The 22,905-nt window shown below is 46.1% G+C and overlaps 1 protein-coding gene across 8 annotated transcripts; it reads left to right on the top strand.

The window, feature by feature from the left end:
* The first annotated feature begins 734 nt into the window (after positions 1–734).
* On the top strand, positions 735–22,886 carry LOC133229759 (zinc finger protein 550-like). Of its 8 annotated transcripts, XR_009730639.1 has the most exons (5): positions 867–3,735; positions 4,537–4,632; positions 13,043–18,464; positions 18,941–18,976; positions 20,894–22,886. XR_009730639.1 is itself a non-coding variant. In XM_061386486.1 (4 exons), exons 1-4 carry the CDS (start codon positions 834–836, stop codon positions 14,047–14,049), a joined length of 1,257 nt encoding a protein of 418 aa, XP_061242470.1. In that variant the 5' UTR covers positions 735–833; the 3' UTR covers positions 14,050–22,886. The 8 variants fall into 8 exon arrangements, 4 of the variants coding, with proteins under 4 accessions (XP_061242470.1, XP_061242468.1, XP_061242469.1 ...); XM_061386486.1 differs by adding an exon at positions 735–860 and having other exon boundaries at positions 3,609–3,735; positions 13,043–22,886; XM_061386484.1 differs by adding an exon at positions 773–860 and having other exon boundaries at positions 3,058–3,735; positions 13,043–22,886.
* Positions 22,887–22,905: the final 19 nt, after the last annotated feature.

The raw sequence follows: 22,905 nt of genomic DNA, 5'->3' as shown, positions 1-22,905 counted from the left end.
CCCTGAGTGGCGTGCCTGAGCTCAGTCATCACTTGAGCGGGGTGCTCACAGACTGTGGGGATGGTGAAGCAGCAGAACACAAAGTTTAAAAAATTTACAGTAAGTACGTCCACTTGCTTAGAAACATGCAATGCCTCGTCTCCTTGGTTGGAGTCTCTGTAGGCCCTTTGCCCGCTTCAGTCTCCAGGCCTTTGGGCCATTGGCTCCCAGAAGGAGTGGATTCCTCTTCCCGGCAGAGAAAGCAATGGCACCCCACTCCAGTGCTCTTGCCTGGAAAATCCCATGGACGGAGGAGCCTGGTAGGCTGCAGTCCATGGGGTCGCTCAGAGTCGGACACGACTGAGCGACTTCCCTTTCACTTTTCACTTTCATGCACTGGAGAAGGAAATGGCAACCCACTCCAGTGCTCTTGCCTGGAAAATCCCATGGACAGAGGAGCCTGGTAGGCTGCAGTCCATGGGGTCGCTCAGAGTCGGACACGACTGAAGCGATTTAGCAGCAGCCCCTTCACGGACGGAAGCAGGACTACATTACCCAGAAGGCTATGCTCTACGGGGGCTGGGAGGGACGCGAGGATAATATCACAGAAGGGGGCGTTGCCGGTCCGCGTTTTCTGGGGCAGGACTTCCTGCGTCGCCAGGGAGGCTGTCGGTTGTTGATGGGGAGGTTTTGTCTGTCTTTGGAGACTGTTTCCCGGGCTTTGGGGACGGAGCGGCGAGGACAGCAAGGCAGGCCCACGTACGCCTCTGTGCGACCTGGCGGAGGGTCAGCTAAGCCGTCTGGCCCCGCCGCTCGCCGGCGTCGTCGCGGGATCCTGCACTCCCCGCGGTGCCATGGCGGCGCTCTTGACCCCGGCGCAGGTGAGTGGACGACGCGCACCCGTTCGGACCTACCCACGTGGCCCGGGCGCACTGCGGTGCTGGACGGCGGTGTCCTGTGTCTCGTCGCCTTGTCCTCTGCAGGACACTGTCTCGGAGCCTCGGGAGAGGGTCGCTTGTGCTCCGTGTGGGAGCCCAGGTTAGGGCCTCCGTACGGTGGATCCTATTTCTGTCAGTCACTGGGACGCCGAGTAAAAGGGAGAGAGGTGCCTTCTAGAATTCCTCCCTCCAAGCCCACTCCAGTGGCGTGGAAGGACCCGCAGGGCGGAGCGCAGGCCGCACAGTCCCGAGACTTTTCTGCGTGATGAGGCCGCGCCCCTTCCCGAGTCTAGGACCTTGAGTAACTTTCGTTGCTGCCCTTGACTTTTTTTTTTTTTTTCGGCTGAGTCGTGAGGCATGTGAGATCCTAGTTCCTCGAGCAGGGATCGAACTGGTGTCCCCTGAATAGGGGATTATTAACCACTGGCCCGCCAGGATAGTTCCTGTGCTTGGCTTTTACATTAAAGTTCCTCCACCTGGGATTAGGGAACTGGAAAAGGCACGTGGATGACATGTATTCCCAAGTGCCCAGCGTGGTCCAGGGAGCATCACTCTGGCTCTCTTTTCATGGAGGTGCCTCCTGAGCCCGTGTTGATGGCAGAGGCTCATCCCTGGGGGAATCTGATCCTTGGCTTCCCTGTCCTGTATCCTCTATAAAGATAAGGGCTGGGCTGGGGAAGAGGCAGCAGTAGCCTGCGGCAGTTTGGGGATTGCTGCTCTGCTAGGACAGAAAAGGTGTCAGGACCAGCTGGGAGCCCAAAAGGCCAAGGAATTTACCTTTAAGCTTCCCGGGTGGCTCTAGAACCTGCTTGCTAGTGCAGGAGATGTAAGGGATGTAGGTTCAATCCTCAGGTTGGGAAGATCCCTTGGAAGAGGGCATGGCAACCCACTCTAGTATTCTGGCCTAGAGAATCCCATGGACAGCAGAGCCTGGCAGGCTACAGTCCACAGGGTCTCACAGAGTCGCTCTAAGCCTGACAAAGGACACACACACTTCAGAAGTGGCAGTTGGGTTTTGGTTGGTTTACAGCCAGAGTGAGTCCTTTCAAATGGTCAGATATGATGGTGTACAGGAATGTGGGGTTCCTTTGGACATAAAAGCACACGAGGTCCTGGGTAACTGCATAGCCATTGCCCTGAGTGCCCTCTTCACAGTCCTGATCACTGTCAGGACTCGTCCTATTTGTTAATTTCCCATCCACTTGGTTCCCTTCTTTATTTCAGACTCAGTCCCGTCGGCTGTCCTGAGAGAGGCTCTCCCTGGTGCCCAGTCACAAGCAGGCGGTCACCTTCTCAACCTTCCGGCTCGGTTTCCTTGAGTTTGGAAGCCTTTGGTCCCTCTGACATTGTTGTTCATTTATTTAGTTGTTCCTTTAACATCTGTTTCAGCCCTAGAACTCGAGCACCTGTAGTGCTCTCTGCCAAGACCTGGAATGGCCCAGGCTTATAACAGGTGCTCAGGAAATGGTGGAATGAACGAGCCTCCCACTCAGGTGCTCTCAGCACACCTACGATAAATACAGTCTCTGCCCTGGCCCACACGGCTGTACTGGATCTGCCCTGTGGGCTCCTCCATGCTTCTCCCCCTTCCGTTCTTCCCTTGCTCACTGCACTCATTTCTGCCTGGTGTGCAGCTTTTGCCCTTGCGTTTCCCTTTGTCTGGGGCCCTGATCCCAGATCTCTCCCCTCTCCTTGTGCCTCGTCTCTCCTCTTAGGATAGTCCTTTCCTGGCCATTTTCCTTCTGGCTGAGGTACCCCTGGCTCCCACCTGCCCATCTTCTGGTAACTCTCTGCTTTCTTTTGCTGGATGGATGTTCAGTTCCCAGTTCTGTTCCTTTTTTTTTTACCATGCAACATGGCTTGTGGGATCTTAGTTCCGCAACCAACAATCGAACCCTGGGCTTTGGCAGTGAAAGCATGGAGTCCTAACCACTGGGCCACCAGGGCATTTCCCTACTTCTGTAACTTAAATCTGAGGTTATGGGTGACTTTCTAGGGCTCCCTGGACCTAGAGATCTGGCTGAGACAGGGAGGTGATGATAACCTTTCCCTCGAGGGCTGTGGGGGGATTAGTAAAGTCACAAAGGACGTGGAGCGCTTCACTGTGCCGGTCCTCCCGCATCTGTTATTATCTCTTTAGTTCTCAGAATCACGGCACAGTGGGAATGAGCATAGTGTTGATGGTGACACTGATGCTTGGAGAAATGATAAGATGTTGTGCCTACGGTCACACTGCCAGCAAGTGTCAGACTTCAGACTCTTCATCTGAACCCCGGATCTCTGGCCCAGAGCAAGGGATCTGCAGTCACTTGAATGTCAGCGTGTGAAGCCCTCCGCCTGGGCAGGCGCTCAGACAGGGTGAGGGCAGCTCCGGTGCTGTCGCTGCTGTGGCCATTGTTGGAGTTACGTCTCGAGCATTTTTCCCAGAGCACTTCCCTCTGCCCCCAGACCTCGTGGAACACCACTGTCTGTGTCCTCTCCCGTGGCCTTCTGCACCTGAGGCTTTCCTCTCAGCCACAACTGCTTTATGTCCCAAGGCTGCATCTGCTTCCCCCTGAACCCAGCACAGAACTTGGCCATCAGAGGCCTCATGATTCAGGCCTGGGTCTCTGCACCTTCACCAGCACCACGGTGACAGGCCTGATCCCACCCAAGTGCACATCACCAGTGCTGCTGTGTTTGACTCTCCAGGTGGTGGTGACCTTCAAGGATGTGGCCGTGACCTTTACCCCGGAGGAGTGGGGACAACTTGACCTAGACCAGAGGACCTTGTTCCGGGAGGTGATGCTGGAGACCTGCGGGCTCCTGGTCTCCCTGGGTACGTGCTCAGCTCTTAGACCTGTGGGGACCCCAGGCTCCTCCTGGTTTCTGGCTGATCAGAAGGTCACAGGAGTCATCTTTCCTGCTCCCCACGGGCCCTGCAGTTTGCTGGCCCCTCCTCCTCCTGCCTGATCTGTGTATGTAGCAGGGATCAGAGGGATAGAAGCAGTGTCCCTCTGAACACCAGCCCTCGTCCCAGCGCTCAGCACCCTCAGGCTCAGTCTGAGGTCGGTCCCTGTTCTTGACTCCTCTGCTGGGAAGCTGATTGCCCCAACCTGGTGGGGTCACACGTCCCCACAGTTAGCAGGGCTGTTCTCTGAAGAGAAGGTGAGTCAGGCAGGCCCTCCATAGCATTTGACATCACTGCCACCCGGGACTTGAGAACTATTGATGCCTCGATGTGACCCTGAGCAATTTTGTTTCTTTTGGTTTAAGGTTGGGCTTAGGCATCCTTGGGTGGTTCTGAAGCACAGGGTGACTTAGAGGAATCATGAAAGACGTTCCGGAAGGAGCGTCCCCTTCCCAGGGTCCTGTCCTGTGCCCCTGCGTGGGGCCGGCTTCCAGTGATGACGTTCAAGGGCACAGGTGTTGTGCAGACAGACAACCCCACCCTCTACGGCAGTGGCAGCCCTGGAGTGGTGTGTGCGCCCTTGGTTCCAGGTCACAGATCAACACTTTATTTACTTTGGGAGCAGCTACATTCGTGGTCTTCCTTTTCCTGTCACAGAGTCCCAGACAGGGTGGAGGTTTTCATTCTTCTCATCAAACACCTGTATCCTGTTTCTTGCTCCATCCACAGGGCATCCAATTCCCAAACCAGAGCTGATCCACCTGCTGGAACACGGGCAGAAGCTGTGGACAGGAACCAGAGGCCTCCCGCATAGCACCAGCCCAGGTAGGAGCTGGTAGCTGCTGGCCAGTTTGGCTCATGGCAACCTTCAGAACGTGCGGGGACCGGTGCCTCTGAGCTGCCATGTGAAGCCCTTCATGGGGTCTGGAGGTTTCTCTCACATTGAGGTTTAGTGTGCGTCAGCTGGCCAGCTCGGGACCACACCATTGTTTAGAGATCCAGACACCGCCTCCTCCTTATTTTTTTCTTCTTTAATTTTCTCTATTAAATTGAGTACAGTTGATTTCCAGTGTTGTGCTAGTTATGCTGTACAGCAAAGTGACTCAGTTACACACATCTGTATATTCTTTCTTTATATTCTTTTCCACTATGGTTTATCCCAGAACATCCGATATAGTTCGCGGTGTTACAGTAGGACTTGTTGCTTATCCATCCTATATGTAATAGTTTGCATCTGCTGATCCCAAACTCCCAGTCTTCCCCCTCATCACTGCCCCACTTGGCAACAACAAGTCTGTTCTCCACGTCTGTGAATCTTTCTGTTTCATAGACAAGTTCTTTTGTGTCGTATAGTTAGATTTCACATATAAGCGATACCATACGGCATTTGTTTTTCTCTGTCTGACTTATTTCACTAAAGCATAAGATCAACACGGTTCCATCTGTGTTCCTGCAAATGGCATAATTTCATCCTTTTTACGGCTGAGTAATATTCCGCTGTATTTAAGCAGCACGTCGTCATCCATTCATCAGCCGATGGACATCAGGCTGCTTCCGTGTCTTGGCTGTTGTGAGCAGTGCCGCTGTGAACACGGTGGGTGTGTCTGACAGCCTGCAGTGAGCGGTGGACATGGGGGTGTGTCTGACAGCCTGCGGCGAGCGATGTCACATTCACGATCTCCAAAGAGTTAGCTTCAGGACCAGGGACCAGGCTTGATCACTCAAAAGCTTTTGTGTAGCAGAGTTTTATTAAAATGAAAAACTGCCAGAGAAAGCTTCTGACGTAGAGATATCAGAAGCGGGACAGTGAGTGGCCCTCTTGCCAGTCTTAGCAAGAGAGCTATATACTTTTTAATTGGTTATTACAGTGAATCAAAAGAATGTCTCATCTCATTCAAAATTGGTGGAGAAATCAAAAGCTTTTCAGACAAGCAAAAGTTAGAATTCAGTGCCACCAAACCAGCTTTACAACAAATACTAAAGGGACTTATATAGTAAGAAATACAAGAGAAGAAAAAGATCTGCAAAAGAATGTCTCAAGGTTGTAAAGATCTTCCTAGACCCGCTCCCACAATTTGCATTTTAAGATGACAGGATTCAGATCAGATCAGATCAGTCGCTCAGTTGTGTCCAACTCTTTGCGACCCCATGAATCGCAGCACGCCAGGCCTCCCTGTCCATCACCAACTCCCAGAGTTCACGGAGACTCACGTCCATTGAGTCAGTGGTGCCATCCAGCCATCTCATCCTCTGTCGTCCCCTTCTCCTCCTGCCCCCAATCCCTCCCAGCATCAGAGTCTTTTCTAATGAGTCAACTCTTTGCATGAGGTGGCCAAAGTGCTGGAGTTTCAGCTTCAGCATCATTCCTTCCAAAGAAATCCCAGGGGTGATCTCCTTCAGAATGGACTGGTTGGATCTCCTTGCAGTCCAAGGGACTCTCAAGAGTCTTCTCCAACACCACAGTTCAAAGGCATCAATTCTTCTGCACTCAGCCTTCTTCACAGTCCAACTCTCACATCCATACATGACCACAGGAAAAACCATAGCCTTGACTAGACGAACCTTTGTTGGCAAAGTAATGTCTCTGCTTTTGAATATGCTATCTAGGTTGGTCATAACTTTCCTTCCAAGGACTAAGTGTCTTTTAATTTCATGGCTGCAGTCACCATCTGTAGTGATTTTGGAGCCCAGAAAAATAAAGTCTGACACTGTTTCCACTGTTTCCCCATCTATTTCCCATGAAGTGATGGGACCAGATGCCATGATCTTCGTTTTCTGAATGTTGAGCTGTAAGCCAACTTTTTCACTCTCCACTTTCCCATTCATCAAGAGTCTTTTTAGTTCCTCTTCACTTTCTGCCATAAGGGTGGTGTCATCTGCATATCTGAGGTTATTGATATTTCTCCCAGCAATCTTGATTCCAGCTTGTGTTTCTTCCAGTCCAGCGTTTCTCATGATGTACTCTGCATGTAAGTTAAATAAGCAGGGTGACAATATACAGCCTTGACATACTCCTTTTCCTATTTGGAACCAGTCTGTTGTTCCATGTCCAGTTCTAACTGTTGCTTCCTGAGCTGCATACAAATTTCTCAAGAGGCAGATCAGGTGGTCTGGTATTCCCATCTCTCTCAGAATTTTCCACAGTTTCTTGTGATCCACACAGTCAAAGGCTTTGGCATAGTCAATAAAGCAGAAATAGATGTTTTTCTGGAACTCTCTTGCTTTTTCTATGATCCAGCGAATGTTGGCAATTTGGTCTCTGGTTCCTGTGCCTTTTCTAAAACCAGCTTGAACATCGGGAAGTTCACGGTTCACATATTGCTGAAGTCTGGCTCGGAGAATTTTGAGCATTACTTTACTAGCAAGTGAGATGAATGCAATTGTGTGGTCGTTTGAGCATTCTTTGGCATTGCCTTTCTTTGGGACTGGAATGAAAACTGACCTTTTCCAGTCCTGTGGCCACTGCTGAGTTTTCCAAATTTGCTGGCATATTGAGTGCAGCACTTTCACAGCATCATCTTTCAGGATTTGGAATAGCTCAACTGGAATTCTATCACCTCCACTAGCTTTGTTCGTAGTGATGCTTTCTAAGGCCCACTTGACTTCACATTCCAGGATGTCTGACTCTAGGTCAGTGATCACACCATCGTGATTATCTGGGTCGTGAAGATCTTTTTTGTACAGTTCTTCTGTGTATTCTTGTCATCTCTTCTTAATATCTTCTGCTTCTGTTAGAATTAGACTAACAATAGACTAACAATAGAACTAATGACAGGATTAGAACTAACAATAGAAAGATCTTTAGTTCAGTTCAGTCACTCAGTCGTCTCTGACTCTTTTCGACCCCATGAATCGCAGCACGCCAGGCCTCCCTGTCCATCACCAACTCCCGGAGTTCACTCACACTCATGTCCATCGAGTCAGTAATGTCATCCAGCCGTCTCATCCTCTGTCGTCCCCTTCTCCTCCTGCCCCCAATCCCTCCCAGCATCAGGGTCTTTTCCAATGAGTCAACTCTTCGCATGAGGTGGCCACAGTATTGGAGTTTCAGCTTTAGCATCATTCCTTCCAAAGAACACCCAGGGCTGATCTCCTTTAGAATGGACTGGTTGGATCTCCTTGCAGTCCAAGGGACTCTCAAGAGTCTTCTCCAACACCACAGTTGAAAAGCATCAATTCTTCGGTGCTCAGCTTTCTTCACAGTCCAACTCTCACATCCATACATGACCACTGGAAAAACCATAGCCTTGACTAGACAGACCTTTGTTGGCAAAGTAATGTCTCTGCTTTTGAATATGCTATCTAGGTTGGTCATAACTTTTCTTCCAAGGAGTAAGCGTCTTTTAATTTCATGGCTGCAGTAGGCATCTGCAGTGATTTTGGAGCCCCCAAAAATAAAGTCTGACACTGTTTCCACTGTTTCCCCATCTATTTCCCATGAAGTGTTGGGACCAGATGCCATGATCTTCACTTTCTGAATGTTGAGCTTTAAGCCAACTTTTTCACTCTCCTTTTTCACTTTCATCAAGAGGCTTTTTAGTTCCTCTTCACTTTGTGCCATAATCCATAATATACATTTTAAGATAACAGGATTAGTCAGAAGGTTTTCAAGAAGGAGAAACTCTCCTCAAGCAGAATACATTGTTGTTATACAATCGTTAGTACAGAGTTGAAGCTGAGTTGTTTAGTTGTGTTAAAGAAAAACGTTTTATATGACTAAGACTAAGGAATGTAGAAAAGTTTGTCCTTTTCTCCTCCTTGAGAACTCCACACCCCTATCTCCTCCTCAGGTACCCCAGAGTTCTTATCAGCCTACCTAAAAATTGACTCTCTCATGTCTTTTCAAACTAGAGTTTTGTCTGGATATGTGCCCAGGAGGGGGATTTCAGCTTCACTTTTTTTTTTTTCAGCTTTGCTTTTTAATGTACATATAAAGTGAAGTATCCTTTACTGCACCTAAAATTTAGAATATTTCCAGGACTGTGGCCGGTTCTGGGTCCCCATCCTTGTCAGTAGCTGCTCCTATGGCGGTCCCCACTGTTGACACTGTCATTGTGGATAGATTTTCTTTTTTTTTTTTTTTTTTCCTTTGGTGCATGGGCCGGGAATGTGGATAGATTTTCTTTGTTTCTTTCTGAGGATGGGAGTGGGTGCCTTGAACAGCAGTTTCGTTTCTCGAGGCTGGGTGTCACCAAGGTTGGTTTCTTCTGAGGCTTCTTTGTTTGGCGTGTAGAACAAGATGGCTTGTCCTGGATGGTGGAGTTGCTGTTATCCTAACTGCCCCCTAAAGCAATGAGGATACTGACATTAGACTGCTTCAGAGAATCAGAGCCAAAAGAGATATGTGTCCATTGAGATCTATTCTATTGATCTGGCTTCATATGATTGTGAGAGCTAAGAGATTTTGAAATCTGCAGGGCAGGCCAGAAAGCTGGGAGAGTAGATGCTTGCAGCCTTAAGTCTGGAGGCAGAATTCCTTCCCTCCTAGGGCATCTCAGTCTTTTCTCTCTCTCTTTTTTTAAAAGAATTTATGTATTTTTAATTGGAGGATAATTGCTTTACAATGTTGTGTTGGCTTCCGCCATACATTAACATGTATCAGCCATTGGCACACATACCTCTCCTCCCTCTTGGCCTTCCCTCCTACCTCCCACCCCTGTCTTTGCTCTTCAGTTCAGTTCAGTTCAGTCGCTCAGTTGTGTCTGACTCTTTGCGACCCCATGAATCGCAGCACACCAGGCCTCCCTGTCCATCACCAACTCCCGGAGTTCACTCAGACTCACGTCCATCGAGTCAGTGATGCCATCCCGCCATCTCATCCTCTGTCGTCCCCTTCTCCTCCTGCCCTCAATCTCTCCCAGCATCAGGGTCTTTTCCAATGAGTCAACTCTTCGAGTGAGGTGGCCAAAGTACTGGAGTTTCAGCTTCAGCATCATTCCCTCCAAAGAAATCCCAGGGCTGATCTCCTTCAGAATGGACTGGTTGGATCTCCTTGCAGTCCAAGGGACTCTCAAGAGTCTTCTCCAACACCACAGTTCAAAAGCATCAATTCTTCGGCGCTCAGCCTTCTTCACAGTCCAATTCTCACATCCATACATGACCACTGGAAAACCATAGCCTTGACTAGACAGACCTTTGTTGGCAAAGTAATGTCTCTGCTTTTGAATATGCTATCTAGGTTGGTCATAACTTTCCTTCCAAGGAGTAAGCATCTTTTAATTTCATCGCTGCAATCACCATCTGCAGTGATTTTGGAGCCCTAAAAAATAAAGTCTGACACTGTTTCCACTGTTTCCCCATCTATTTCCCATGAAGTGATGGGACCGGATGCCATAATCTTCATTTTCTGAATGTTGAGCTTGAAGCCAACTTTTTCACTCTCCTCTTTCACTTTCATCAAGAGGCTTTTTACTTCCTCTTCACTTTCTGCCATAAGGGTGGTGTCATCTGCATATCTGAGGTTATTGATATTTCTTCCGGCAATCTTGATTCCAGCTTGTGTTTCTTCCAGTCCAGCGTTTCTCATGATGTACTCTGCATAGAAGTTAAATAAGCAGGGTGACAATATACAGCCTTGACGTACTCCTTTTCCTATTTGGAACCATTCTGTTGTTCCATGTCCAGTTCTAACTGTTGCTCCCTGACCTGCATACAGATTTCTCAAGAGGCAGGTCAGGGGGTCTGGTATTCCCATCTCTTTCAGAATTTTCCACAGTTGATTGTGATCCACACAGTCAAAGGCTTTGGCATAGTCAATAAAGCAGAAATAGATGTTTTTCTGGAACTCTCTTGCTTTTTCCATGATCCAGCGGATGTTGGCAATTTGGTCTCTGGTTCCTCTGCCTTTTCTAAAACCAGCTTGAACATCAGGAGGTTCATGGTTCACGTATTGCTGAAGCCTGGCTTGGAGAATTTTGAGCATTACTTTACTAGCATGTGAGATGAGTGCAATTGTATGGTAGTTTGAGCATTCTTTGGCATTGCCTGTCTTTGGGATTGGAAGGCTACTAATTAATGGATTTGGCCCAACATATGAAGGGGAACCTGCTTTTCTCAAAGTCTGAGAATTTCACTGTCAGTAGTACCTAAAAAGTACCTTCACAGCAGCATGCCAAATGGTATTTGGACAAAGAGCTCGGCACAACCATCAGGCCAACTTGATGTACAAAGTTAACCACCGAAAACACTCATACGGCACCAAGAGCTGTGCCAAGAGCTTTGCAGGCATTTTCTCATTTAACCCTCACGACAGCTGGAGAAACAGTCTTCTCGTCTCTCAGGTGAGAAAATTGTAACTTAGAGAAGAGAGAAGGGACTTCCCTGGCAGGCCAGTGGCGAGAGCTGTGTGCTTCCACTGCAGGCGGCAAGGGTTTGATCCCTGGTCAGGGAACTAACATCCCACAAACCACACCTGGACCCGAGGCATTCTGACTCCAGAGCCCTTCCTGCTGACACCACATTAATGCCCCTTAGCAGTGGAAAATTGTGTTTCCTACCATTTGGCCTGGTGTGTCCCTCTGCCCCTTCTGAGATTTTCACTGTCTCCTTCCTGTAACCGCCCCTGTAGTGTTGCCTTCATCAGGCTTCTCTTGCTGTTTTCTTTTTCTAACTCTTTTTTTCCTTTTGGTGACATCACAAAGGCTTGTGGGATCTCCAGAGATTGAACCTAGTCCTCAGCAGTGAGGACATGGAGCCGTAATCACTGGGCCGCCAGGGAATTCTTTCTCTCTTTTTTTTAGGCACTGTTTTCAGTGTTCTGTGTATCAACCACTTGTTTTAGTTCTTGTTAACTCGATAAATCGTGTCTGACTCTTTGTGACCCCATGGACTGTAGCCCGCTGGGCTCCTCTGTCCGTGGGATTCTCCAGGCAAGAATACTGGAGTGGGTTTCCATTTCCTTCTCCAGGGGATCTTCCTGACCCAGGGATCGAACCCATTTCTCTTGCATTAGCAGATGGATTCTTTACCACTGAGCCACCAGGGAAGCATCAGCTACTTAGACAACACTTATTACCTCCCAGGTCATCTTCTCGGCACCTGTTTTTAAAAATCGGAGTAGAGTTGATTTACACCGTCGTGGTAGTTTCAGATATACAGCAAAGTGATTGAGTTATACACACGTATATATGCTTTTTCAGATTCTCTTCCTGTATTGGGTATTGCAAGATATTGAGTATAATCCCTGTGTTATACAGGAGGTCTTTGTTGTTTATCTATTTCATATATAGTAGTGCGTATCAAGTAATCCCAGACTCGTATATATCCTTCCCTCCTCACCCTTTCCCCTTTGGTAACCATAGTTGTTTTCTGTCTGTGGGTCTGTTTCTGTTTTGTAAATAAGTTGAATTTGTATCTTTTGGGTTTTTTTTAGGTTCCACATATAAGTGATATGATATTTATCTTTCTGTGTCTGACTTACTTCACTTAGTATGATCGTCTCTAGGTTCATCCATGTTGCTGTAAATGCTTTCATTCTTTTTTTATGGCTGAGTAACATTCCATTTTCTTATAATTCTTAAGCAGTCTCTAGGGGTGAGTCTACTCACACTTACTCTTCTATTTCAACCCAGTACCCATCCTTCTTTCTGGCAACTCCAGTGTCTGCATTAGGACCCAGCTTACAGGCTTCCCAGGTGGCACAGTGGTAAAGACTCTGCCTGCCAGTATAGGAGACACAGGAGATGTAGGTTCGACCCCTGAGTCAGGAAGACCCCCTGGAGAAGGAAATGGCAACTTACTTCAGTATTCTTGCCTGGGAAATCCCATGGACAGAGGAGCTTGGTGGGCTACAGTCCATGGGGGTCATAAAGAGTCAGCCATGACCAAGCATGCACGCCCGCCCGCACGCACGCGCGCACACACACACACACACCACGTCTCAGGGAAGATGGGCTATTTCTTCCCAGCGTCGCAAGGTGGCATATTTCTGCACTCTCACAGAACCAAGGCGTCAATCCTCGGGGCACATGCTCTCCAGACAGTGTTATTGAAACTGTCCTCCCTCCCTTGCTCCAGGTCCTCTGTCTCGCAGCCCAGCTTGCCCTTGGCCCACCCCTTTTGTGCTGTCAGGTACAAGGATCGTAAAAGGTGATTGGAAATCTAGGTTATGTTGGCGTAAAGCTACAGCGGGTGTCGGGGGTGCTGCTCTCATCCTCGTTTGTCCACTGAAGTGTTGCTTTAGTTCCTTCCCTGTTGCAGCACTAAAATCCGCCTTCATGTATCGGCTTCTTTCCAGGTGACAGACCAAAATGTCAGCCCAGAGACTCAAGCAGTTCTCAGCCAGTTTTATCTGAGGAAGCCTTGCTCCAGGGAAGCCTGACTCTGGGATCTTCCTGGGACTCCAGGTTGGGGCGAGCCGGGGCTCCACAAGGGCTCTTGGAAACGCGGAGAGTTCCAGAGACGCCAGAGATGGATGCTGGCAAGGAGGCGCATCCGGGGAAGGTGAGCCTTGAGGATGACGGTTTAGGGGCAGGTGATGGTCTGCACTTAGGGGCGTTCCAGAAGAGCGTCTCTCGGGGGGATGTTCTCCATGAACGTGACCCACAGCGACCTGGAAAAGGCCCCCCCAGCCATCACCTCTACAAGTGCAAGCAGTGCGGGAAGGCTTTCAACAGGAAATGGTACCTCGTGCGCCACCAGCGGATTCACACGGGCATGAAGCCCTATGAGTGCAACGCGTGTGGGAAAGCCTTCAGCCAGAGCTCCACGCTGATCCGCCACTACCTCATCCACACCGGGGAGAAGCCATTCCAGTGCGGCGAGTGCGGCAAGGCCTTCAAGCGCAGGTCCTACCTCCGGCAGCACCAGCCGGCGCACACCGGGGAGAAGCCCTACACGTGCAGCCAGTGCCGCAAGGCCTTCACCCACCGCTCCACCTTCATCCGCCACCATCGGACCCACTCCGGCGAAAAACCCTTCGAGTGCAAGGACTGTGAGAAGGCGTTCAGCAGCCGAGCGCACCTCATCCAGCACTACGTCATCCACACTGGGGAGAAGCCCTACGAGTGCGCGGAGTGCGCCAAGGCCTTCCGCTGCAGCTCGGAGCTGCAGCAGCACCAGCGCGTCCACACCGGCGAGAAGCCCTACAGCTGCACCCAGTGCGGCAAGGCCTTCCACCGGAGCACCTACCTCCTGCAGCACTCGGTCATCCATACGCCGGAGACGCCGTTCAAGTGCGCCCAGTGCGGCAAGGCCTTCAAGCGCAGGTCACACCTCCTGCAGCACCGGAGGGTCCACACTTGAGAAGGCGGCCTTCACGCGCCGCTCGCCCGTGGTCTCTAAGGACGAGGTCCAGGCTGGAGGGAAAAGTTCTTCCCAGCAGAGAACGCTGGAGAAGGCTTTTTGGGCCCCTCTTCAAACCCACAGGCGGTCACATGGGAGAGACGCCTGTGAACGCAGTAAATATCCGGAGCCTTCAGCCCCCGTCGTGGGAGGATTCAGGCTGTAGAGAAACTCAGTGAGAAGCCTGGGCACCCGTGGGCCCCCCTCTGTCACCTTCAGAGCACACACCAGGAAGAGACAGCCTGCAGATAACCTGAGCCAAAGAGAAGGGTCTCCTTCCACCTGAGGTGGTGTAGTGAAGAGGCACCACGCAATCATTGCCTTGAGAAAACCTTCTGTGTCAGGTCATCCACCACGCGTGACGCTAGAGCCACGTCAGAACCTCACAGAGCTCGGGCTTTTCCTGTGACGAAGCATAGAGGGGACAAACTCAGGGGCGTTTTCAGGTACAGCAACCTCCAGCCCCAGGGCTCCCTTGGGTTTGCACTTAAGAGGCAATCTCAGCATTATGTTGAAAAGGAAAATAACAAGGCAACTCCCATGTGGTCCAGGGGTTGCGATTCTGTGCTCTCACTGCTCAGGGCCTGGATTCAATCCCTGGTCAGGGAACTAAGATTCTGCAAGCCCCACAGTGTGGCCAAAAAGAAAAATAGCAAGGAGGTGGAGGGGATGAAAAGGAAGACTATAAACATGAAAAGTGGAAGTGTTCGTCACTTAGTCATGTCAGACTCTTTGTGACCTCATGGGCTTCTCTGTCCATAGAATTCTCCAGACAAGAATACTAGAGTAGGTGGCCATTCCCTTCTCCAAGGGACCTTCCTGATCCAGGGATTGAACCCAGATCTCCTGCATTGCAGGCAGATTCTTCTCATCTGAGCCACCAGGGAATCACAAACAAACAACAAAAGTCCCTTTGCAAGTTCTTTCACACTTTCCTGCCAAGGCTGCTGCTGTTTTTGGTCAGTTCTATTTTTGAGGGGCAGTACTTGGGAGAGAAAAAGGTTGCAGCCCTTTATTTTTATATGTTCACTGCTGTTCCCAGCCATTAGGCACTTAATTATTTGTGAGAAATATGAAGGCTTGAGTCATGAGCTACTTGAAGGAGTAAGAAATTGGAATACTAAAAATATCATTCAGTTCAGTTCAGTCGCTCAGTCATGTCCGACTCTTTGCAACCCCATGAATCGCAGCACACCAGGCCTCCCTGTCCATCACCAATTCCTGGAGTTCACTCAGACTCACATCCATTGAGTTGGTGATGCCATCCAGCCATCTCATCCTCTGTCGTCCCCTTCTCCTGCCCCCAATCCCTCCCAGCATCAGAGTCTTTTCCAAGGAGTCAACTCTTCGCATGAGGTGGCTAAAGTACTGGAGTTTCAGCTTTAGCATCATTCCTTCCAAAGAACACCCAGGACCAATCTTCAGAATGGACTGGTTGGATCTCCTTGCAGGCCAAGGGACTCTCAAGAGTCTTCTCCAACACCACAGTTCAAAAGCATCAATTCTTCAGTGCTCAGCTTTCTTCACAGTCCAACTCTCACATCCATACATGACCACTGGAAAAACCATAGCCTTGAGTAGACGGACCTCTGTTGGCAAAGTAATGTCTCCGCTTTTGAATATGCTATCTAGGTTGGTCATAACTTTCCTTCCAAGGAGTAAGTGTCTTTTAATTTCATGGCTGCAATCACCATCTGCAGTGATTTTGGAGCCCCAAAAAATAAAGTCTGACACTGTTTCCACTGTTTCCCCATCTATTTGCCATGAAGTGATGGAATCAGATGTCATGATCTTCATTTTCTGAATGTTGAGCTTTAAGCCAACTTTTTCACTCTCTTTCACTTTCATCAAGAGTCTTTTGAGTTCCTCTTCACTTTCTGCCATAAGGGTGGTGTCATATGCATATCTGAGGTTATTTATATTTCTCCCAGCAATCTTGATTCCAGCTTGTGCTTCTTCCAGTCCAGCGTTTCTCATGATGTACTCTGCATAGAAGTTAAATAAGCAGGGTGACAATATACAGCCTTGACGTACTCCTTTTCCTATTTGGAACCAGTCTGTTGTTCCATGTCCAGTCCTAACTGTTGCTTCCTGACCTGCATATAGGTTTCTCAAGAGGCAGGTCAGGTGGTCTGGTATTCCCATCTCTTTCAGAATTTTCCACAGTTGATTGTGATCCACACAGTCAAAGGCTTTGGCATAGTCAATAAAGCAGAAGTAGATGTTTTTCTGGAACTCTCTTGCTTTTTCTGTGATCCAGCGGATGTTGGCAATTTGATCTCTGGTTCCTCTGCCTTTTCTAAAACCAGCTTGAATAACTGGAAGTTCACGGTTCATGTGTTGCTGAAGCCTGGCTTGGAGAATTTTGAGCATTACTTTACTAGCGTGTGAGATGAGTGCATTATGCGGTAGTTTGAGCATTCTTTGGCATTGCCTTTCTTTGGGATTGGAATGAAAACGGACCTTTTGCAGTCCTGTGGCCACTGCTGAGTTTTCTAAATTTGCTGGCATATTGAATGCAGCACTTTCACAGCATCATCTTTCAGGATTTGAAGTAGCTCCACTGGAATTCCATCACCTCCACTAGCTTTGTTCGTAGTGATGCTTTCTAAGGCCCACTTGACTTCCCATTCCAGGATGTCTGGCTCTAGGTCAGTGATCACATCATCGTGATTATCTTGGTTGTGACGATCTTGTTTGTACAGTTCTTCTGTGTATTCTTGCCACCTCTTTTTAATATCTTCTGCTTCTGTTAGGTGCATACCATTTCTGTCCTTTATCGAGCCCATCTTTGCATGAAATGTTCCCTTGGTATCTCTAATTTTCTTGAAGAGATCTCTAGTCTTTCCCATTCTGTTGTTTTCCTCTATTTCTTTGCATTGATCGCTGAGGAAGGCTTTCTTATCTCTTCTTGCTATTCTTTGGAACTCTGCATTCAGATGTTTATATCTTTCCTTTTCTCCTTTGCTTTTCGCTTCTCTTCTTTTCACAGCTGTTTGTAAGGCCTCCCCAGACAGCCATTTTGCTTTTTTGCATTTCTTTTCCATGGGGATGGTCCTAATCCCTGTCTCCTGTACAATGTCACAAACCTCAGTCCATAGTTCATCAGGCACTCTATCTATCAGATCTAGTCCCTTAAATCTATTTCTCATTTCCACTGTATAATCATAAGGGATTTGATTTAGGTCATACCTAAATGGTCTAGTGGTTTTCCCTACTTTCTTCAATTTAAGTCTGAATTTGGCAATAAGGAATTCATGATCTGAGCCACAGTCAGCTCCTGGTCTTGTTTTTGCTGATTGTATAGAGCTTCTCCATTTTTGGCTGCAAAGAATATAATCAATCTGATTTCGGTGTTGACCATCTGGTCATGTCAGTGTTTATAATGTATATTTAAGGAGAAAATGGTCCGCATAAGGATCACCACATTAAATCTGCACCCAAAAGGCTTTTGAATTTTTTTTTCTAATAAATATACTTGTTTGTCTGGTTCTAAATGCCCAATACTCTCACTCTTCTTATGTTTTTAAGTTTAAAAATAAGTACATTTATTAACATGCACACATTTTGCAAAAATAGCAACAGCTAGTGTATTTAGGGAAATTCACTCCAAAATTCATCAAACCTCAATGAAAGGAAGTTGCATGCAAATCAGTTACTCAAGGCTGTTAGTAGACTGCATTTTCAGTCTTCACCAGGGTCTTTTTAAAGATATTTAGCAATGTGGAAAATAAATTGATCCACATCACTTAGGGGCTTTATTTTTATTGGAATATAGTTGATTTTCAATGTTGTGTTTCAGATGTACAGAAAAGTGATTTAATTATTCATATACATACATTCATTCTTTTTCAGATTATTTTTCCTTGCAGGTTATTACAAAATATTGAGTATAGCTCCTTGTAGTATACAGTAGGTTGTTCTTGGCTATCTATTTTATATATAGTAGTTTGTGTATCTTAATCCTAATCACACAATTTATCTTCCCTCCCCCAACTCTCACTCTTTAAAAAAAAAAATTGTATTTATTTATTTATTTTTAATTGGCGGATGATTGCTTTACAATATTGTGTCTGTTTCTACCATACATCAGCATGAACTAGCCGTAGGTATACATGTGTCCCCTCCCTCTTGAAGCTTTCTCCCGCTTCCTACTGCGTCGCTCTTTCTTGATTCCATTCTCAGGTGGGTTTTTTTTAATCATTCTTTTTTCACTTAGATGCCTGAATCACTGTTCTGGGCACTTGAAAGGCATCATTGAACCAAAAAAGTTGAAAAAAAAAATCTTGCCCTGCAGAGGTAACATAAACAGCATGATAAACTGTGTAAAAAACTGGATGGTCATAAGTATTACTGAAGGAAAAAACTGGAGCAGGGTAAGTTGAACCATACACACCAAGCTATGAGGGGATAAGGACAGGTCATAAGTGTATCAAATAAAGTTGGGACATCTTCAGGAAGGTGGCTTTTATACAAAGACTTGGAAGAGAAGGCACAGGCTCTGTGGGTATCAGGAGAAATTTTCTCCACATAGAGGGAATGTCCAGTTCAAGGGTTTTATGGCTGGAATATATCCTGGAATGTTTGAGGCATATCAGGGAGGTCATGCAGCTGAATCAGTGATGAAGAGGGAATAACAGGAGATTATTTCAGAGAGGTTTGGGGTTCTGTTTGCAGGCAAACACTGCATAACACTATGAGGGTCTTGGCTTTGACTCTAAATGAAGTGGGGAGACATTGCAGGATTTGAAACAGAAATGGCTTCATCTGCAACGTCTTTGAAGGGCCACACTGCCTGATGTATTGAGTGTGGTTTGTCGGTGTGTTTGTTTTCTTTATTGTCTCTTGACAGCAAGGTGATCGTCCTGTACAGGTGTGACCTTCTGAGGTGAGTACTAGTGTTTTCCTCTTTCTGCTGTTTCAGGCTCTCTAATCCTGGGGAGAGGACCAGACATTTCCAAGTCCCCTCTCTGCAGCTTTCTACGGAAAGAGTGAAAGAGTTAGTCTCTCAGTCATGTCTGACTCTCTGCGACCCCATGGACTGTAGTCCACCAGGCTCCTCTGTCCATGGGATTCTCCAGGCAAGAACACTGGAGTGGGTAGCCATTCCCTTCTCCAGGGGAATCTTCCTGATCCAGGGATCAAATCCGGGTCTCCTGCACTGCAGGCAGATTCTATACCATCTGAGCCATTCAGTAAAATAAAACACATCTGAGTTAAGATGACTATAAAGGGGAAGGAGTCTCCTTGTCCAGTCTTGTTTGTGTGAAGTTTTTTTTTGTTGTTGTTTGTTTGTTTTTTAATAGAAGTGCCAGGGATGTTAGGTGAGTCCAGATGTAAACATGTAGGTATGTTTATGTGGGTTTCACAGTTGGAACCATGAACTCACTTCTTTGCTCTGGCATTGGATGTGAGTGCTTAAAATTTGTCCTGAAGGGTTTTTTTAATCAGTACTAACTTAAAAATTGAGCCATACAAGGACTACCTTGGCAGTCCAGTGGTTAAGGTTCTACACTTCTACTGCAGGGGGCACAGACAATTTCCAACATCAGTAGACTTCACATTAGGACTAAGATGGATGGTAACATTCTAGCACATATTTCAAGGTGAGAGAAGACAGTTTATGTCTTCCTTTTTAATGCAAATATATATATATACATATATATTTTTTTCTCATATAGAATTAAGTAGTTCCCATGGAGTACTGCTGAAGGACAGAGAAGATACCAATTATATTTCTTTAGTCCCTGATCTTAAGAGAAATATAACATCATGTATATGGTATATGTTGTCGAATTTTTTTATAGATTAGATGTTTAAGGAAATCCAGTCTATATTTTGCTTTTAAAAAATGGGTGAATTAGCATCAAGTTATACTTTATGCATCTTTTGAATTGATTATATGATATTTTTTTTAAATTTTTCATATAGCTTCAAACTTAGAAAAGTTGCAAGAATAGCAAAAGACATTCTTGCATAAATTTTACCCAGGTTAAACAAGTATCTGTTTGGCACCTTTTTCTTGATCATTGTCTCCACGTACACACTATTGTGTATTTCTGAGCAATTTGCGTTTAATTTGGAAGTATTTTGCCTACAAGTGAATACTTCAATGTATGTTATACCTAAGAGTACATTTTATGTTAGAGTAGTATCATAATCAGGAAGTTCAATATTGGTAAAATACTAATTAAGAAAAAAATTTGGGCCATGTTAAATGGCTTGTAGGATCCTAGTTACCCAACCAGGGCTCAGACCTGTGCCCCCTGCAGTGGAGTCACACAGTCCTAACCACTGCACCACCAGGGACTTCCAATACTATTATCTAATCCATAGTCCATATTCAAATGTCATCATTCATCCCAGTATTGTCCCTTAGCATTTTTCCTGGTCTGTGACCAAATTCAAAATTGCATGTTACATTTAGTTATCATTACCCTCTGCATTCCTTTAATGAAACAGTTTATCAGTGTTTCACTGAGTTCCTTAGACTTGATTATCTGGACAAATATAGGTCATTTATTTTGTAAAATTTCCTTTTATTTTTCTGATGTTCCCTAATGATTGTATTTCATCTCTGTATTATTTAACAGAGAAACCACAGGAGTGATATGTTATATTTCACAGTACTTCTTATCAGGAGGCATGTGGTGTCCATGCCTCTCAATGTTTATATTCATTTTAGGCACTTATTTAAGTTTGTGTTCTTGACTTTAGAATTACTATTTTCCTTTCCAATAAATATTCAGAAGATATTTTGAAACTTTGTAAATACACTGATCCATATCAATATTTCATCCCTTAGTTTTAGCCACCGCTGATGACTTTCAGATTCCATCAGTTTTCTTATTTATTTATTTGACGGCACTGGGTCTTAGTTGTGACATGCAGCATATGGAATCTAGTTCCTTGACCAGGGGTTGAACCCAGGCACCCTGCATTGGGAGCACAGAGTATTAGCCACTGGATCACCGGAGAAGTCTTCCTTCAATTTTCCATAGTCGTTGGCATTCTACTTTGAAATTCAGCTTCCCAAGCGAGTTGCCCGTTAATCTGTATCAATATCAGTGGATTTTTAAATATTTAAGTCATTATTAAGCAGGTTAAAGTCTAGCACTGTCATTTGGTTTGAAACTTAAAATTTCCCAGAGTTAAGTCCATGGGGTTTCCTTCATGCTGGCTGGTTTGTCTCATTTTCATGTCAATATCATATTTTGTGCACTTAGCTGTGGTACAAAAGATATTAACAGTTTTATCCTGCAAGTTGCCTTTCTCCGCAAGGAATCTATTTGTATAGATTTATATGGTCTGATGGTGATTGCAGCCATGAAATTAAAAGACGCTTACTCCTTGAAAGGAAAGTTATGACCAACCTAGATAGCATATTCAAAAGCAGAGATATTACTTTGCAATAAACGTCCGTCTAGTCAAGGCTATGGTTTTTCCAGTGGTCATGTATAGGTGTGAGAGTTGGACTGTGAAGAAAGCTGAGCGCTGAAGAATTGATGCTTTTGAACTGTGATGTTGGAGAAGACTCTTGAGAGTCCCTTGGCCTGCAAGGAGATCCAACCTGTCCATCCTAAAGGAGATCAGTCCTGGGTGTCCTTTGGAAGGACTGATGCTAAAGCAGAAACTCCAGTACTTTGGCCACCTGATGTGAAGAGTTGACTCATTAGAAAAGACCCTGATGCTGGGAGGGATTGGGGGCAGGAGGAGAAGGGGACGACAGAGGATGAGATGGCTGGATGGCATCACTGACTCAATGCACATGAGTTTGGGTGAACTCCGGGAGTTGGTGATGGACAGGGAGGCTTGGAGTGCTGCAATTCATGGGGTGGCAAAGAGTCGGACACGACTGAGTGACTGAACTGAACTGATATGGTCTGAATTTTCAAACTTAAGTTTTACATTCCATTCTTGAAACTCTTCCTTCTTTTTTGATGCTTTTGACAGGTATAGCAAGGCTACTTAGAAATACCTGACGTGTTTTCTGATTGGTACACGGGTTTATGCGGTGCATATATCAATGGAAGTTTGCACAAAGGAACAAAGGTTTAAAGTAACAGTAGTGAGAGTGAACGTCGGCTTTCCTTGGTTTGGGGAAATGATGAAAAGTGAAAGTGAAAGTTGCTCAGTTGTGTCTGACTCTTTGTGACCCCATGGACTATACAGTCCCTGAAATTCTCCAGGCCAGAATACTGGAATGGGTAGCTATTCCCTTCTCCAGGGGATCTTCCCGACCCAGGAATCGAACTGGGGTCTCCTGCATTGCAGGCAGATTCTTTACCACCTGAGCTATGTAGTACTAAATGCTTTTTGCAAAATAATTTTAATAGATAACCTAACGAAGGTTTATGATATTTATTAATTTCTGTAATGTTACCGACATTAGATAATATCAGACTTACTTAGGTGTCATCAATCTGATTGGTTGCCTTTTCCTTTTCCTAATGAAAAATAAAATAATTTTTTTTTAATGTTCATGTGTTTTGTAATTCTGATCTCAAGTGGCATACGAGAATTTTGTCTTTGAAGATTTTCAGTCTTTTCCTCGTTAATTTGTAGTACTTGTTGAATTTACTTATTTATATATTAAAAAATTTATAGATAGCTCAGTATCTTAAGTGTTTTCTTGTTTCAGTTTTTATGTGGTTTTTTTTAAGCCTGCTATTTTCATATAGTTTGTGTATATACTGTGAAAACATTTATATTTGCTTTGAAAACTGTAAGGCATGACAACTCAGTAATGTTCGGAAATGTGAAATAAAGTGGACTCATTTATGTCAAAGGGCTTTTAACCTGGATTTAGGGTGTTTT

The sequence above is a fragment of the Bos javanicus genome, chromosome 18 (assembly GCF_032452875.1).
Source record: "Bos javanicus breed banteng chromosome 18, ARS-OSU_banteng_1.0, whole genome shotgun sequence".
Classification (NCBI taxonomy): Eukaryota; Metazoa; Chordata; class Mammalia; order Artiodactyla; family Bovidae; genus Bos; species Bos javanicus.
Note: the sequence above shows the minus strand (reverse complement) of the source record. Positions and strands in the feature narration are given on the sequence as shown.